The 18,378-nt window shown below is 45.9% G+C and overlaps 1 protein-coding gene across 2 annotated transcripts; it reads right to left on the bottom strand.

Annotated features, from left to right (window-relative positions):
- Nucleotides 1-654: 654 nt before the first annotated feature.
- On the bottom strand, nt 655-16,351 carry LOC144157913 (uncharacterized). 2 transcript variants are annotated; one of them, XM_077688630.1, is made up of 6 exons: nt 16,119-16,351; nt 14,953-15,104; nt 12,210-12,290; nt 10,065-10,127; nt 5,329-5,379; nt 655-1,324 (listed from the first exon to the last, which is right to left on the bottom strand). In XM_077688630.1, exons 1-6 carry the CDS (start codon nt 16,180-16,182, stop codon nt 1,295-1,297), a joined length of 441 nt encoding a protein of 146 aa, XP_077544756.1. In that variant the 5' UTR covers nt 16,183-16,351; the 3' UTR covers nt 655-1,294. The 2 variants fall into 2 exon arrangements, with proteins under 2 accessions (XP_077544756.1, XP_077544757.1); XM_077688631.1 differs by having other exon boundaries at nt 689-1,324; nt 10,065-10,103; nt 16,119-16,301.
- Between the last annotated feature and the right edge of the window lie 2,027 nt (nt 16,352-18,378).

Raw genomic sequence — 18,378 nt, 5'->3', positions numbered from 1 at the left:
TTTGTGTAAATAATGATGGCTTGGAATTTTTTTAGTTAGGGTTAGGAGAGGAACGCAGCAAATGAACTCTTTGAAGAAACGTTATTCATAGCTCCGAAATGCCCGGCTTGTATCTATTTTTGAACAGAATATCGCGTCTCTTGGGAGAGGATTGGACAAGAGATTGTACTATTGTTGAAATACTTTTCAATGTGCCTCGCACATTCATCTATGGGGGAATCAATTGAGAGGTTGCGGGTTGTCAGGTAATTGGTAAGCATGGTACGAGCGCTGGACGCGACTTACGTCGGCCACTATAAATTCGCCCGTACAGGTCGGTCTTGACCACGCTGCAAAACCGATGCCAGCTTTACACTTCTGAATGACATTACTAGCCCAACACGCCGGTGTATCCAAGTACGGATGCCCTCCTATTCACCTGACTTGTCGTGGTGGCTGGGTACGCAAAAGGTCTCTTGGCAACGCGAAGCGAACTGTAGGGCCAGTGATCCCCACCCGATTCGCATTGGTCTTATTCCTGAGTGAACAGGTCGCCTTCGTCACCGGTGCATAGATAGCGGTGAACTGGGATACCTGCCGATCTATTCGGAACGCTTCCATCTCATCTTTCACCCCAGACCCCACCGATCTGCTTCGCCGTGTTCCTTCGGATGCCTCCCAGCATACGTGGCTGGAGGAGACACGCCCAAAGCCCAATCTCCGGCTTCTGCAGCTCTGGGCCAAACGTAAACAAGCTAAAGTAATTGCCACCAAGGACCTTTCTTCGATACGTGCCAAGCTGCAGTATCAGCGCCTGGCCACTGCGGCTAGACGGCAAGAGAAAAGACTGCCCATGAAGCGCTGGATTCACTGGTGCGCTTCTCTTGGTCCGTCATCTTGTACGGCGTCTGTCTGTTGCACCGTTCACGCCATGGAATCCTACAGTCGCCCTGCGGAAGCAGCAGCCAGTGCAGTGCTTGCCTTGCATCAAACAAGGATCCGGCGCAATTGGTCCCCCTTTGCCCGGGCCTTCTTACCTTCCTTACTATTGCGCTTTTGATTAAAGTCTACTCTTTTCTCTCGTTCGCACTGGCATGTGAATTTATTGGTTACAAAAATTCTTTGATATAGTATAACCGTATATTTGAGGAATCCTTTAGCACGTACCAGTGCCAAAGACATGTGAAAAAGCAACTACGTGATTGCTCATCGCAAAAGATTTTATTCAGTGGCTCGCCCTGTTTTTGACGTCGTTGGTAGCAGTAACAATACTATTTTAATTAAAATATCGCAGCTCGCGGTCGACTTGGAGTTATCAAAATCCGATGGCTTTATTAATGCATCCCTGAAAAAAAAACAATAAAAACAAATTTAATATCTTGCAACTAGAGCACCGTTTCATACATCTAGCTTTTAAAATCTGAGTACACAAGATAGTACAACCGGAACTCCAATATAAGTAAAGTATACCAAACTTGGCATTCGCGGCTTTTTGGCAATCATAAAGTGAGTTGCTCCCTACATCTGGGCGCTTTGGGGGAAGCCACAGGCTTAACCGCTGGGGAGATCTAGTTTACGGTAGCTAAAAACAGGAACAGAAAATGTCAACTGTTCTCTGAATATAAAGGTATACCTGGGCTGAAATGCACTGTCCTGCGACATTTTTTCGCCGGAATTTTGCTCGGTGTAGTTGCTGCTTATTCAGAGCGGGGAGCCGTGGCGGTTGCGTCGAGAAATACGAGCTATAAGTGGAAGCGTTGAAAGTTTGACTCTCCCTGGCGAATACGCCGACGGTTCCTAGCGGGGAGAACGTGATACACGCAGCACCTAAAGTCTCCCCAGGAACCCTCTTTCCCCCTCGCTGGTTGCGGCCCCAGCTCACCCTTCGGTCGCGGCCCGAGAGGAAGCGAGTATTATCTAGTGCAACAGGCTTCCCGGGCGCTGTCAGCGAAGCGCCTAGCTAGCGTTGTCGGTTTTGAGATAAAACTTAGCGAGATAAAAGCCAGAGATAAGCAGCAGGAGCCCCTTCCAAACCTGGCTGAAAAGCTAAAGCAAACTTCTCTTTAAAGAAACCCTGACATAATATCTTAAATGCTCGTAGAACATAGTCACGCAACACACCCCGTACTTAGATTAGGGGGGTCGCAAAGCACCTTAAACAAAAATTACTGCTCTATACCCATCAGATAACTTGGAAACTTGCTGAAATAATTTTTCTTTTTCCCGAATCTTCACGTTGTTGGAGTGCTCGAATTGCGTCATTGCAGCGGTGTAGCAACTACTGGCCGGCTTTCCTTCAGTTGCAGCAATGAACGCATTCACTAGCCACTTTAAAAATAAAGCCACAAAAGCAAAGCGTAAACGGAAGGCGTATCTGCTGCGACGACCAAATCACGCAGGGCTGCTCTGTGCTGGTTATAACTATAGCTACCGCAGCGCTTCCTGACGTGAATGAAAGAGTGAAAGCGTTTATTGGAAGTGTTGCAAGGTCCCTTCAAAATACCCGGAATTCTACAGGACGTGGAAAGGGGCTAGTTGGTGATGTTTCAATTTGAATTGGCTTACGTATACAAAGACAAATGGGACGCTAACAAAACTGGTATGAGGCGCAATTCTGCGCCTTGTCCCGTTCCTGTTAGCGTCTCATTTGTTTTCGTATACGTAGCATAATTCAATATCAAACGGAATTCCAGCCATGTAAGCTACGTTTCAAAGATAGTTATCAGTCTGTTAACTGCACGTTAGTATTGGGTGGTACCATGAACTGGAACTAGTAGGCCCGCTACCAAGCCCAGTCATGCTCCTTAGCCGTGCCTTTGATTTGGTAGGTTGCCGCCAATCGCACAAACAACAGTCCTTGACGCCATAGATACATCGTCTGAAAAGAGGTCGCCACTGCTTTATCGCTTTTCCTTAACTTCTGGGTTGTATTTTAAAGCAAACCTTTCTACCTCCACCTGCCAATGGTTCTTTCATGGCGTGCGGGACGACAAACCCCAACGTGGCAGAGGTGGGGGCACGGGGCGGGGCGGAGGGTATTACTCACGGAGCGCACTGTACATGGCGCGGCAAATTTACCAAGCGTTCCCCGCGCGGAGGTGCCTGCTTGTCGGCGGGCGGGTCGGTGGTACGGCTTTGTCGTCTGCTTTAGCGACGGTTGTACCGCGCCTGTTCTGGCACAGCTTCGTGTCCATTCCGCGCTTTCTTCCACGGCTTGATTAACTTGTTCGACCGCACCTCCAGGGTATCCCGTACCCGACGGATTTAAGTGGTCGTACGGCAAACATACGTTAAGAATTGGTTTGCATGGCGGGAAAACAAAACGTAGAAACCACATACGCACATCTGGCCGCTAGAGAAACGCTACCTTTTGCTCACGGCTTCCCACGAATGGAGCTCTGTTTTCAAAATTGGTGAATACCAAATCAATTGTGATTTAAGAGGTATTACAAAAGGTGAAAGGAGCAACTGGATCTGATAAATAGCGATTATAAAAGTTCCCTTAGCTTTCGCGCAGTTATCAAACTTACTAAACTAACCAGTTTAAATCGGTATAAATGGAAATCACTAAGCTTACATGCCGAATCGTTGCAGTGTTCGCGCTTGTGTTGCGCGGTGGTGTAGCCCCAAGCTAGCACTTCAGGTTGACTAGGTTCCGCTGTCTCAGCCTTTGGAAAGACGCTCCTCTCCGTTTTCGTTCTCCCGACTCACGGCACGGCTACAGCGGCCGCGTCCGGCGCTCTAGCCCGACTGTGGGCGACGCTGCTGCTGCGTTCGGGATGCCTCCCCCGCGAATTCCAGGTAACGGCTGGCAAAATCTCTGGTTTCACTCCTTGTTGAGCCACGTGCGTGAATTCAAGTGACGTCGCATGGGAAATTGTTATTGGTGTCGTTTAAAGCTTTACTTTCCAACCACCTTTTAGCGTGGATTGGAGCCAATTTTCTTTAGGCTTGCGATAAAATTGATATAACTGATACCCGGAGAAACTATCCATTTTAATGAACCAGTCAATGTCTTCATCACCCCTTTAGGCATAAGCGTCACTGTCAACAGCCTACTGGGACAATAAGTAACGTGCTGGAAACTAGCTAAAACCTTTTTTCTTGCACCGGAATTCGGCCTCATGACCCTCATAAAAAATTAGGAAACTGTCTACAATGCAGTGCACTGGATGGTAGGCCCGTTCATTACGTAGTACGTCTCCAGTACTGTACCCCACGAGCGGTGGATCGGCACATATTAAGGCCGGAGAGTTATTGCAGTGAAACGAAATACTGAACTGTGCGCTCACGCGCTCAAGAGCGAATACTAAAACCACCGCGCAACTAGAGACATTGAAGAGGTGCTGTGGGCTGTCGACATTCTCTGAGAACCTAGTCACTTTCAAATTGAGATTGTATGATACATGTTTGGACTTTTTTCAAGTCATTTAGGGGAACTTTTCAAAAAGGTAAGTGCTCAAAGCTATCATTTTGCATTTACAATACACCTTCCGCAATTTATCGGTGCCTTGCGTGACGACCGCCAATCCTGATACTAAGATGTTATCGAAAGAATTTAGACCACGAGTATCCCATATTGATCGTTCCTGGCAAAAACGAGTACCGATTATAACCGCAAAGTGGGTAATGATATTTACAATGTCGGATTTCTGATCCCCATTTCTAGCCCATATACGCTAGGCCCTTACTCAGGTGTGCAAGGTAGTTGAAAAGGACGTCTCGAGTTTCCTCTCTTTCCGAGCAGTTAAAGTAAATTAAAGCTGCAGACCTTTTTCATACGGTGAAACAACAAATTGTCCGAGTTTAACTACAGAATGCAGCGGTAAATGGGTGTTCGCCTAATGCGCTAAGTTGTGTATCTAAAGGCGGTGTTTTTGAAGTACGTACGCCTAGTAGCCGTGCCAGTGTCCATGCTGTGACCACGCTGGGCCATTTATTTCTATTGAGTAAAATATCGCAATTGATCAAATGAAAGCCGCCTCCAAAGCGCCTCACAAATGAAGAGGCTGTCGGGCGTAATGGGTCAGAGAAGAGCAAACACCAAACGTACGTTACACTGGTGAATTATTTCCAGAACATTGACGTGTCGACACAAAGAATATACTAACACTGATACACCTCAGCCATAAATTCCTGCTCAGGCACTTTTAGCGCGAACGTTGAATACGTTCAAGTCCAAAAGACGACCTCACAATTAGCAAAAAAAAAGTTTAAAAAGTTTAAAACATTACGCGTTTAAAGGCAATACGCTCTGGCAAGGCTTGAACGTCTTTTAACAAACAGACACTTAGTTTTCATGTTAATTTCCGGTTGTTTTATAAGTGTGTGTTCATGATGTATGCTTACCATTCCAGTGTCAAAAACTTTAGCGTCCTCCGCACCCATCCCAGTTGAAGCCTGCAAATAAAAATGTGCCACATTAAAGTAATGGGGACAGTGTTATTATAAATTGAAAGCTGATTTAAGGGCGGATGTCAATATCAGAAGAAACAGAAAGGTTGTGTTGGTCGCTGAAATGTTACATTTTCCCTAGTTCAATGATATTTGCTTAACCAATCCCCTCCGAACGGACTTCTATTATCATAGTTGCTACCGTTAACGGCTGTATACACAAACACTGTAATGGGTTAGGCCAGGAGGTCTATTTACACAAAGGAAACAAAACAAGAAGATTCGCATTTTATTATTGAAAAAAAACACCGAGACAGTCAATGTTTTACACGATACTTCCTACTGCTCACTGAAGCAACCGTGGATCAGGCATCCTTAGAATGACGGATACGATGGGCAAGGGGCTAACGGTGTCCGATTTGTAAGGAATGGATTCGGTTTACGTCCGCGGTAGAAGCTTTCGGCGTCTAGGCAAAGAGGGACAGCGGGTATGTCCATAATATCGCGATGCCTATGCGGAATACGCCCGTGAGGTAAAATATTCTTGGGCAGCTTTTTTTCGTAGTGCCTGGCATTTCTCTCACCCCCACCATCCCTTTCCCCGTAGTGAATCGCTACATTCAGGACTGCCCCAAAGTTGTGCTCACAATAGTACACGCGCATCCTTCTTATGCCCATTTATTCCGTAAGCTATTCAGTTATTACGTCCTGTCCACCTCTAGTTAGCTAGCCTCCCCTGCTATGAGGCCTTGCTGAAATTGCCCTGAACCTTTTAGGTGCGGAGTACCTTAGGAACGCACAATGTCCGTCCGCGTCCGTGCGCATAGCATTTACAATCACAAAAAATCCCACAGGCACCGGCAGGATTCGAGCTCGTCTTTCGTAGACGAGACAGAGTTAGTTTCAGACGTCTTACCGATTGGGCTACGACCATGAGTTATAACCGGAGCGTCAAACGGCTTACTCCCTCGCCTGTAACGGTGCGCAGTATATTAGGACCTCCCAGTTTTCATCCGCGTCCATCCGCGTGCACACCACCATCAAGAGAAAATCAAGCGAAATTCGATTTGAGCAGTGAGTTGCGGTTTCATATAGGGAATAATGAAGGTGCAGCTCACGGCTCAAATCGAATGACGGTGGGGGCGCAAATGGGATGTCACTCGGGGTGCAACTTCGATGTCATTTCGAGTCCCCGTACTCCGCACCCTCGCCATCATCCACGGAGTGGAGATGCTGCCATTTTTCTTAGTGTTTCCAACATTATCAGGGCATTGTGATTTTTTCTCTTACGATAACACAATGTCAGTTAACGTAATGCAATAGAGTCGATCCGCATATGCTTTGATTTTGTGTTAACAAAACTTGCACACTGTTCCCCAACCTGAAAGTGGAAAATATTTATACCATGACTAACTTCCGTTTCAATACGTCTGCAATCCGGTCATGCAATCCGGTCTGCAATCCGTCTGGCACATCCCCACCGCGGTAAATCGTCAATTCTGAGCAAGAACAATATTTCCATGGAACAGACAACTCGTTCTACTGCTCTACGAGTTTTCTTTTAGCGCGTACTAGCAGAGTTTCCACTCAGCCTAATACCAAATAAATTTGCTCCCTGACAACGGTAGCTGAGACGGACCGCACAATTTTACATGATTAAAATGTACGGTGTGGAACCAAAGCTAGAGCGCGTTGCAGATTACCATTAAGCCCGATTCTTTTGAGGCTTCATCTCTGAACTTTGACAAATGTTTTCCCGATAAATATCTCATATTCTTGGTAGCCCGACATTTCTGCAACAAAATAGTAGCTGAAGGGCACAACACACGCAGAATATTCATTACATTTCTTTGAACCTAACAATAAGATCACGACAACAAACATTCCAAAACTCAGGCCATTGAACTAGGTGCTTAATGTACAACTGTGAGTGATAAAATTGTGATACCTTTCTAATTAAGTTCTGTACAAAATAGCAGACTGAAAACGTGTATTTATGCTTGACTGAGAGCCCTTAAACTGCATAATAGATATGACAAAAGTTGTGTTAAACTAGCTAGAAAAGACTCTAAGTTCGAACTATACAGCTAAATAAATAGGGTAATTATAGGAAAGGAAAAGAACGTACGGAATAATCGTTCTAGTACACCGATATATGCGTTATGCTACGCACTACAGCTATTACAAATATGGGCTACATTTTATGTCGCTGCACTGATTGCAACGCCGTTCCGGTGTTTTTTACGGGAATAATAATTCTAAGCCTTCAGTATCCCACAGGAGAAAACCAAATTTTTCTCAGGGTGTGGTGTTTAATTTGGTTAAACATTAGGATCGATGTATCGTATGAGCAAGCTAATGGCTATGAATAAACTAAAAAAACCGGTGCCCTTCCCCTCTATGAACACGGATGACCATCTAGGCGGTAGTGCATAATGTTATAGTGGTCTTAGCGGGTAATTATCCTATAATTGGCTCTCGCTTAGTTACTGTAAAACAAGTCAGAGTCGTTTTCTGTAGCCGAACTTTCTCCGTAGATGACCATGTAGTAACAGTAGACAGTAATTGTGTAACGCTTAAACCTTCGCTGTAAACTAATTACAAGCAAATGGAACTGAGCGTAATTGTAGTGGAGTCTTAGCGACTAATTTTAATTTAATGTGTTTCGGAATACTTTTGACAACCCAAGTGGTAGAGTGGTTTCCTGTAAATAAACTCCCGCAGTAGATAACCATTCCTCACGGTGCAACACAGAAAGTGGTAAAGCAAGCTTAGTAAGATCAAGCTAACACTGATCCCCTTAAAGTCGGCTTCACCTCTGAACACAAATGCATTGGTGGGAAGATATTTTGCGGGCAATATAATCATCATCATCATCACCAGCCTATCTACGCCCACTGCTGGGCAAAGGCCTCTCCCATTATTCTCCAATTACCTCGGTCCTGTGCCAACTGTGACCAATTGATCCCCGCAAACTTCTCGATCTCATCTGCCCATCTAACTTTCTGCCGCCCCCTGCAACGCTTGCCTTCTCTAGGGATCCACTCTGTTTCCCTTAATGACCAGCGGTTATTTGCCTTCGCATTACATGCCCTGCCCACGTCCATTTCTTCTTCTTAATCTCCACTAACATGTCCTTAACACCAGTTTGCTCTCTGACCCACTCCGCTCTCTTCTTGTCCCTTAATGTTACGCCTATCATTTTCCGCCCATTGCCCGCTGAGTCGTTCTCAATTTAAGTTGAACCCTCTTAGTGAGCCTCCAAGTTTCTGCCCCGTAGGTGAGTACCGGTAAGATGCAGCTGTCATACACTTTCTTCTTCAGCGACAATGGTTGGCTGCTATTAATTATGAGAATGTCTGCCATATGCACCCCACCCCATTCTGATCCTTCTAATTATCTCTGCCTCATGGTTGGGATCTGGGGTCACAACTTGGCCTAAGTAGATATATTCGCTTACCACTTCCACTGCTTCACCACCTATCTCAAACCGCTGTGCTGTCCCGAGGTTATTGATCATTACTTTAGTTTCCTGCATATTAATTTTCAGGCCCACGGTTCTACTCTGTTCCCCCAGTGCTGAAAGCATGCTTTGCAATTCGTCCCCCGAGTTACTTAGCAAGGCAGCTTCATCAGCAAATCTGAGGTTACTGAGGTATTCTCCATTAACCCTTACTCCCACCTGTTCCCAATCCAACGTTCTGAATACTTCTTGTAAACATGCTGTGAATAGCATTGGAGAGATTGTGTCTCCTTGTATGACACCCTTTCTTATAGGTATTTTACTGCTCTCCCTATGGAGGATGATCGTAGCTGTAGACCCATTGTAGATATCCTCTAGTATTCTTACATAATGCTCATCTACCCCCTGGTTCCGTAATGCCTGAATGACTGCTAGGGTTTCGACCGAGTCAAATGCTTTCTCATAATCTATGAAGGCTATATATAGTGGTTCAGTATACTCAGCGCACTTCTCTATCACCTGATTGATCGTGTGAATATGGTCCTTTGTTGAATAACCTTTACGGAACCCTGCTTGTTCTTTAGGTTGACTGAAATCTAAGGTTGCAGAGATTCGGTTAGCGATTACCTTAGTAAATACCTTGTAGACGACTGACAGTAAGCTGATCGGCCTGTAATTTTTCAAGTCCTTCATGTCGCCTTTCTTATGGATTAGGATGATGTTCGCGTTCTTCCAAGATTCCGGTACCATTGCGGTCATTAGGCATTGCGTATACAGGTTTGCCAGTTTTTCAAGTACAATTTCTCCGCCATCCTTCAAGAGGTCTTCTGTTATCTGATCCTCACCAGGTGTTTTGCCCCCTTTCATTTCTTTCAAAGCATTCCTTACTTCTTCGGTCGTTATTGGTGGGATGTCTATCTCCTCTGAACTACTGTCTCGTTCGGCATTATCCTGTATGTCCCGGCTGCTGTACAGCCCATGAATACGCCAACTAATATAATCGTATTATATCAAAATATGAAGGACGCAGGACCTTTTTTTTATTTTACTATGATTTTTTTCATACTGGTAACCGGCTTTTGCGCAGTGGAGAAACTGATATGTAGAAAGAGAGTGTGACACGATACCAGCAAAGACTGCCGTCAGGTCCAGACCCCAGAACAGCTATGCTAGCTGTTAAATGACAGAAATCATGCAGGCAACGTTCGTGTCTATGTTGCCAACTTACCTTAATTTTAGCAATGGCGTCGTTCGTGCAGCTCAGGTACTGCATTTGAAACATGAAAAAAAACTACATAACAATTCTATCAAACTTAGCAGAATCTGCATGGACTGTCAGAATTACCGGTAAAATGACAAAAATACGAAACTTGACAGGTACACTCTACGATATTCTGGTGGTTCAGCTTCCCTGCAATGCACTCGGTTGACTTACCCGCGCAGGAAGAGGTAATATTGAGGCGCATTAGGATGTCGAGAGTACGATTTGACTTAGAAGTTCGGTCTGCGTCTAGCACAACGCGATCGAAGCACGGCGTTCTGCATTGTGCAGTGTTACAGTGGAGATAACATCCACAAATCAAATGGCATGCAGGTGGCCATAATTCGCCAAATTCGCTTTTCTGGAGGCACGACATTGTCAATCGAGTGCGTTGCGGTCAAACCAAATCACTGGTTAACCGTAGTGTGCACCAGGAGTGCAAAAAAGAACTTTTTTGAGCTGCCTATAGCTTGTATCCACAGGCGAGGCACGCATGCAGGCAACCGTGTGAGTGCGCCGTTACTGGTTACGTTGGGCTCTGCGGGATGGCGGTACCTCTCCGTGCTAAGCACATCATTTGTGTTGGATGTTCCAAGCTCTACCCCTCCGAACGCGAAGTAATGCCTCGAGTCCAATGTGAGTGCCATTAATAACATCTTTGTTGACACCACCGCTGAGATTCGGGTTAAAACGCAGCAGACCACGCACACCGGGGTTTTTTTTTTTCTTGGGCGTGCGGGCGCAGGGGCTGAAGCCGCGCCGTATCCGTGGCGCATCGGCCATGTCCGCGGGTGTTACCAAGCGAAGAATGTGACAGCTAAACTTTTCAATGAATACCACCTATATATAGGTGTAGTACTCGTGAGTCCTGTCTAATTACTGTCTTTCCGCGACAGCCACAATCGAAATAGCTTCCGGCTTTTGTGCATGTTCAGGGCTTTTTTTGTAAGCAGTTTATATTCCGAAGGATGTCGATAGTCACCAGAATGTTAGTTAATGCCGTTCGTACGGGAAACCACACTAATTAGGAATGAATGATTTTAGATCACTGCGACACGTTTTAAGCCGAAGAGATGGAGAGCTTCAGAGGAACGTACTGTGCCTCTTCATGTTCACACATACAGGAAATATGAAAAGCTACCGAATGCATAAATGTTTTTAATGTTAAATTTACTATACAACACATTTAACCCAGAAAAACTTCGTTTTTACAACAAAAATGAACGTCCCACAAAGGATGTTTACGAAGGATTCTTGTCCCCCCCCTCCCCCATTCTGAATCTCGTGTAGTGGAGGAGATACTTGAAGGTGATTTTCGTATGCAACAAAAAAAAAATACTGCGGGATACTCCACTCCGTCGAGTCGCCGAAACACATAGAGGGGAGGACAGACTCAGTATACGGCCGTTAGTGTCTCAATACATACTGCACTCTCTAACCAAGGAATTCCTGCTGCGGCGTGCCCTATAACAGGTGGGTGCAAAAAATTGCCGTAAAAGTTGCTTTATAAACGCGAGGAAATTTTATTTCATCCGTCAAAGTGAACCTTACGTGTTGCCGAGAAGCGCAGGCTTTTTTCAGAAGTGATGCTCGAAGCGAACTGCTCTTATCTCGGCGGGAATTACCTCAGAGGTCAGCGCTGGGAGACGAAAAATGCGCAAGAACTAAAAACGTCGCTAACTCATCCCATTTTGTTCAGGTTTCAAAATTTATGTCAATGTTCGTAGCTTATCCTGAAATCTAATTTAAATTGCGGCCTTCCTGCAGGCGCTAGAAAAGAGAAAAGGTGGAGGCTTCTCAAAAGGGAATTTCTTGCGTGCGTAATAAAGCTAAAACATTTACCGCATGTTCACTGAATAACTAGTTGGTTTATATTATGCTTTGAATGACATCCGCCTCCCAGTGCGAAAGGCAGTTCGCTGTGGCTGAAAAAGACGCGAAAGTAGTGAAGGTACCGAAAGAAAGCAGCACCAAATTCACGCAAAAAATGTCGCTTTGTTTGCATTCCGCAATCGTGGGCCAGGACAAACGAGTGTTCGCAGATTGTTCCGGCCGTGCTTTCACAGATAAAATGTAAAAATGCCGGCGCAAAAAGCCTTGCTGCTTCCTTACCACTGACGCTTTCTGGTTGTCAGACGCCGCAGACAATTTCATTCCGCAAGTGTTGAAGGCTGGTATCATCTGGTCAACAACCTGTGATGCCAAAAAATCCAGACAAAGTAAAGCAATCTGCGCCCTGCATAAGAAAGTGTCCCAAGACTCTAAACAGTATTTTTAACAGCGGAGCTGTTGCAAATGGCCGTAATGCGTGGCGGGCAACGCGTAACACATACCGCGTTAAAAATGCATAAAAAGAAAAGCTCAGCGCTCGTGAGCGCATGCCTCTTCGCGGCGACCACCCAGCGCCCCTGCACGCGCAGTAGCTTTAGCCAAAAAAACAGAGAAGACCTGGCGAGGACTTTGAAGTTTGAGGAGCGAGAAAATGCCGAGCGCTAGTGAGCGCCTGCCTTGCGGCGCAGTGGCTTTAGCAAAAACAAACAAAAACAAGTGAAAACCCCCAGGAACGACTTGCAACGGCTGGCAACCAACAACACTACTGCTGGCGCAACACCATGCGTCGTGCACTTACGCACCGCCGCTGCGCCTCCGCTGTCCTCAAGCGCTACCGCGCGTGTAATGCTTGGCATAAGGAATAAGGAACACGAAGACATCCATGCATGTGACGGTGCCTACTCCAAGCACAGTGCAAAGCGACGACGGAACATGTAAATAAACAATTACAAACTTGTACAAATGAGGGGTGATGTGCCCTTCACTTCTCATATAGAAAGAAATCCTGCAGCCCTGCTATGGTTCAAGCCTTGCACGACTTCGTGCAAGCTTCGCCAGTTCTTTTACTCGCAGCCATTGATCCGCCACTTCGTAACGTGTTTTATTTGCCTGAAATGACTATTTTTTATCAACACTCAAGTGACCGTTGTTTTGAATTGGAGCTTTCTCACAACAGATTGGGTAAATCCGCTTATTATAGTTGGCCTGCCAGCGAATGACGTTCGCAACCTCGCGAGGAAACTAAGACAGGTTTGCTCATCTACTTTTTCTTCCGAGTACCCAAAAGGCTTCACAGGAAGACGCACAGACTGACAAGAGTACTTTCGATATGCCTCACGGTATATTACTTTGCATGGTACTTCCACGTAGTGCTGTGGAATCCTACGAAAAACCTCGTTCACGAGAGTGCTAATTTAGGTGTGTCGGTACTACAACGTAAAATTTTGCAGCCCTGACACAGACAATGACAAAGCAAAGAGGCACACACGCCCACCGGGTGTGTACCCTCTCCTTGTCCTTGTCCTTGTCTGTGTCAGCGCTACAGAAATTCGCCATGGAAACCCATACGAGATAATTCACGTTTTGGGAAAGTTCGCCTAACGTGGATCTTCTTGGCAGCTTGTACAAAAATACCCACACTTCATGCTCCATGACCTTGCAGAGGGTGAAGAACTGAGGGACGGTTTGTAAAACCCTTTGACTCAAATGCTACGGTCGACAAAATATGTAAGGAGTTCGGTTACAAACTAGCATAACAAAACTATAGGTTGACTCGCAAGAACCAACAGTTTGTCGTAGGTGGCCTCAGTGGTATGTGTACTTTCACTCCAATTTACGCAGCGATTTTCATTCCGCAGCTAAGATTTGAGACGGGATGCACCATTGCACCCAGGAGTAGTAGTAGTAACTTTATTTGAGATCGAGGCGTCAACTCGTTGAAAAGCATTTGATGACAATAAACGTGGTTTGAGACATACCGAAGGGAAGAGAAGGCCACAAGAGAACAGAAGGTGACAGCGGCGGGCTGGCGGGAATAGGAGGAAACTATGAAGGATCGATTAATAGGTGAAGATACGAAGGCAGTTGAAAGTGTAGTCCTTCGGAAGTGATAAATATTCAAAGGAGTTTTTATCGAAGTGTTATTCTTTTCACGGCCCCCCTTTTCCCAGGAAAAGATTATTTTAATATCAACTTAAACCTTTCTACTCTGAAAATTTGTGATTATCGTACCGGGTGCAACCGTGCTCCAATGACAAATGTTGGCCGAAAGGGGCGGCGGCTCACAGTATAACTAATTTATTAGCAGTGTTCGTCCGTGCCTTCACGAATTAGTTACCATACAATGCACATTTAGAATAGAATGAAATTTTACTCTCAGTGTACCCTTCGCTGAGACGCCTCTGAGCTCCCAAGGGAACATTATGGCGTAAAAGCTTCCGTAGAACTTTTTAAAGCGAACCTTTCTATGCTTAACTAATGGCGACTCTCCCGTCACCAAAACGCAATGCAAAAAAGCCGACTTTACACAGTGGGTTTCACAAAACGATGATGACAATAAGCGGAAACATATTAGGCATTTAAAAACGATTCTGCTGGTCAGAATCAAACCTGGGTCCCTCCAGGTAAGAAGCCGACATCCATCCGATTGCGCCATTCTGAACGGTCAAAACAGCTTCGATTTTGGACTTTGACTTCGACTTAGGTTGCATGGAAGTAAGCGTCGCGTTTGAACCATCTCTCTCTTAAGAAACGGGCTCTGATTTTATTCCGCCACATACACTTCGAGAGTATTCTCGTTACTTCGTTCGGTAACATCGGTAAAGCTTGACGACCCGAGTTTGGAATTTTGAGGACAGCTGCTGTTTTCTATTACTCAATAACACAAAAATAAGAAACGTTTGTTTGATAATACTCTCTTTTTGTTTTCTTATTTTCAGTATTCTTTGCCGAACAAGACTGCTTCACCAATGCGCCGTAAATAACTCGTACAGGAGGCCCTAAAACCAGGTCGCCGCGAACTCACTTGCATGGCAACCTGTGGTGACATCTTTATCAAGCCCATGAGACAATTCTGGATCTCGGGGAGCTTGCTCATGATCAGCGCCTTGGTCGCGGGATCAGTAATCTTCTCACCGATAAGCTTCTGCGCGAGTTCCACCATGCCGCCATCTTGACCTGGAACCACGCAGGGTGAGGGCAAAGGAGTGCAGAATACAAAACAGGCGCCAAGTTACATGAGGCAACTGAACAGGCTTGTCTAAGGCCTAGGAACGGGGTGTCTCAAAACTTGGTCACAGATCTGCTGTGGTTCTGCGGTGCCATCTTCATTTTTCACTCGATGAAAAATGAAGATGGCACTAATTACATCAGGGTAACTAAAACAAGTTTGTTACGCACTGTAGTTTTAACTGACAGGTACGTCTTGTTTTGTGCAGACGACGCGCACACACACGCACGCACACGCCGTATTCATATCCGCACGCGAACACACACATAAAACGTCCTTTGGTATGCAGGAATGATTTAATTTGGAAATCATGTCGCTTGAAAGAGTGCTCCGCTCTTCGATGGCTTGATGGGAAACAAAGGAAAAAATTGTTGAAAGCTTTGAACTTGGTATGTGATTGCTGTTTGTCGGTAGTACGTTAGGTGCAGATGCAATCTATTTGGACCAACTGTATGTCTAAGGGCACAAAACTGAGGCGTTTCCATTGGCCACCAATAGCTAGCAAATATACTGATTGATTGATTATGAGGTTTAACGCGCTGACCCTACACAGGCAATGAGGAACGCCACAGTGGAGGGCTCCGAATTGATTTTGACCACCTAGGGATCGTTAACGTGCGCCGAAATCTTGAACGCACGGGCGTTTTCGCTTTTCACCTCCATCAGAAAAGCAGCCGCCGCGGCCGGAATCGAATCCGCGTCCTTGCGCTCAGCTACACAACGCCTTCGCCACTGAGCTACCACGGCGGTTGCTAGCAAGTATACATCAAAGATATATACGAGGATGACATAAGCAGAACACTAATGTGTGACCCTAAGGTGTTTGTGCAACACAGAGACTCAATTCCGGATATCGGAGGGTACACTGAATGTAAGAGAAAGATTGTTCCCAATTAAAACAAAACAAAACAATATGGGATATTACAGCGGCCGACAAGGTTATAGAAAGCGCACTGCATTACCTCTGGTCAACACGACGGGCCCAGTCACCAGCAGGAATGCTGTAAAGAAATAGCTGAAATCCATGGTTTTCTTATAACGTCTGCGAGGTCCTCCGGGCGGCCGATTCGGCAGAAGAAATGTGACTCACGAACAAAATCACCAGACCCGCCCTTTTAAATCACCCTATGTGCACGGTTCCAGTTGGCTGGACTCCGGTACGAAAAATACACTTCCGTCCACGGGAGCGTGCCAGTTCGGATCCTCAGCGAATTGGCTAGGCGGCACGAGGCCATATTTCTTCCAAACGCAACCTTGAGACTGTAGCCCTGAAAATACCGAGCGGGTTCCAAGCGTGACTGCATGCAAAGCAAGAGATGTTCAGCAACTTCGTGTCTATACAGTATGCATGTGGTACCGCGATCAGTCGGTTGTAGGTCGGTCATTTGTCCTCGGCCTTGACTCTTGCCCACAGATGACGAAGAAAATAAGACTTGACTTGTGTTTACTGACGCGTTCTTTTAATCATGTTTGTGTTTTTACAACGAATATGTTATCGTCTTGTTGGTAGCACATTTTTGTGCCGTCCGTGTGTGAGAAAATAACCCTCGCCCCATTCGTCACAAAGCCACCCTATGAAGGCTACAAACTAACTCATCCGCACCCTACTCGACAAAACGTACCCTACCCAACGCTACATGACCTGTTCCCACTGCCCATACTCTCAAACTTGTATTACCTGGTATGGCCGCACGGGCAATTCCTGTCTTTGTCTACAACCCTCAATCCCTCCTACGAGCATGGGTGGACCGGCTGACCAGCTCGGACCCTACAGCGCAACGAAAAGTCTTCGCAAGAAAACGCTCGGCCATCAAGGACCAGGACATCCCTGCATGGCTGTTGGTTCTGCCATTTTGCACCGGATGCTCATTTTAAACGTGTTTACTCCTCCTCATAAAGCGTTACATACCAGGCGCATTGGCCAACACCTACCCTGTTTTTTCCGTTTCATGCGAGATCCCCAGCTCAAACAGTAGGACCAATATTGCACTTGGCACATAGACTCCCTGTTGCTGGAGCCAGTGACCTATATGGGGTGGACAACAATGCAAGAGTGCTAATCCTCACAGCCTATGCATACCCCTTGCAATGTCTAGAACAGACATCGGCAGCTTCACGCATAAGGCTTTTTTCATGTCCAGAGTTAGAATTGCAACAGAGCCGTGACTACGTACTAGGTTCTATGACATCATGGTAATGCCTGAGCATGACGTCTTGGGTAGGAATGTTTGGCCAGAAGCCCTCCATGGCGGGCGAAAATAGATTCATTCGGATAAGTTCGGATTCATGAGTCGTGCGTGGATGACATGCTCCATGAGCTTACCCAGATACGATGTCAGGGAGATTGGTCGGAGGTGTTCCAGTTGTAGGGGTATATTCGGCTTCGGAATTAGGATTGTTTTGGCGTACTTACACGATTTTGGTATAGTGACCGGTCCCCAGCGCTCGTTAATTTACTGCGTGAGCGATTCGATTGAATTATAGCCCAGGTTTCGTAATGATTTATTACTTACTTGGTCTGGGCCAGGGGCTGAGTTGGATCGGAGTGTGGCTAATGCGGCTCTGAATTCAGCTTCTGTAATATCTCGGTCCAGCTCCAGATTTGGTAGACCCGCGTAGCGTGGCAATTGCGATTTCGTAAAGAAGCCGGACCACATGCGCTCAGAAGTTTATGGGCATGACGCCAGCGCGAAACATCATTATCCACATGACCGCCTATTCAGGTCCACTGCAGAACAAAGCGCGAGACACATATCTTCAGCGACCTTAATGTTGACATCGCGAAACAGGGCAAGAACTGGTTCTTGGCTTTTGTCTCAGATAACTTTGGACTTACACGGTACAAGGACCACAGTAAACCAAGCACGTGATGCGGACGTGCAGATAGTGTTCTGATTTCGTCTCAACTGCAAAAAGATTGTCATTAACTCAAATGAAAAGCAATACATCCCTTCCTGTGCCCATTAGCAAGGGTCACGGTTTCGCAACAACTTCTGTCTTCACTGTGCCTTCAAAGGAGAATAGTTAGGACCGCTACGCTTACTCTAAAAAATTACACGTCACTTTTATTTATGGGATAAAGAGGGAGGATTATTCTCGTTTGTCCAGACGAATGAAGGCATTGGCGCAAGTATCACATTCCCGTCTAGGCATCTGCCATTATTTCTCAATTATGAAGCGCGGAATGTCTACCCCATCCATCATTGCTCACATGAATGAAAG

The sequence above is a fragment of the Haemaphysalis longicornis genome, unplaced genomic scaffold (assembly GCF_048455015.1).
Source record: "Haemaphysalis longicornis isolate Haplotype H1 unplaced genomic scaffold, Haemaphysalis longicornis Haplotype H1 scaffold_10, whole genome shotgun sequence".
NCBI lineage: Eukaryota > Metazoa > Arthropoda > Arachnida > Ixodida > Ixodidae > Haemaphysalis > Haemaphysalis longicornis.
Note: the sequence above shows the minus strand (reverse complement) of the source record. Positions and strands in the feature narration are given on the sequence as shown.

What these genes read in the sequence shown, in the direction of transcription:
- LOC144157913 (XM_077688630.1), bottom strand. Translation starts at nt 16,182, where the DNA reads ATGGATTTCAGCTATTTCTTTACAGCATTCCTGCTGGTGACTGGGCCC. An exon ending in ACAACCAGAAAGCGTCAGTG is followed by an intron (nt 10,128 to 12,209) that starts GTAAGGAAGCAG and finishes ATTGTTATGTAG; the next exon opens with TTTTTTTTCATGTTTCAAAT. An exon ending in AAGTTTTTGACACTGGAATG is followed by an intron (nt 1,325 to 5,328) that starts GTAAGCATACAT and finishes TTTTTTTTTCAG; the next exon opens with GGATGCATTAATAAAGCCAT.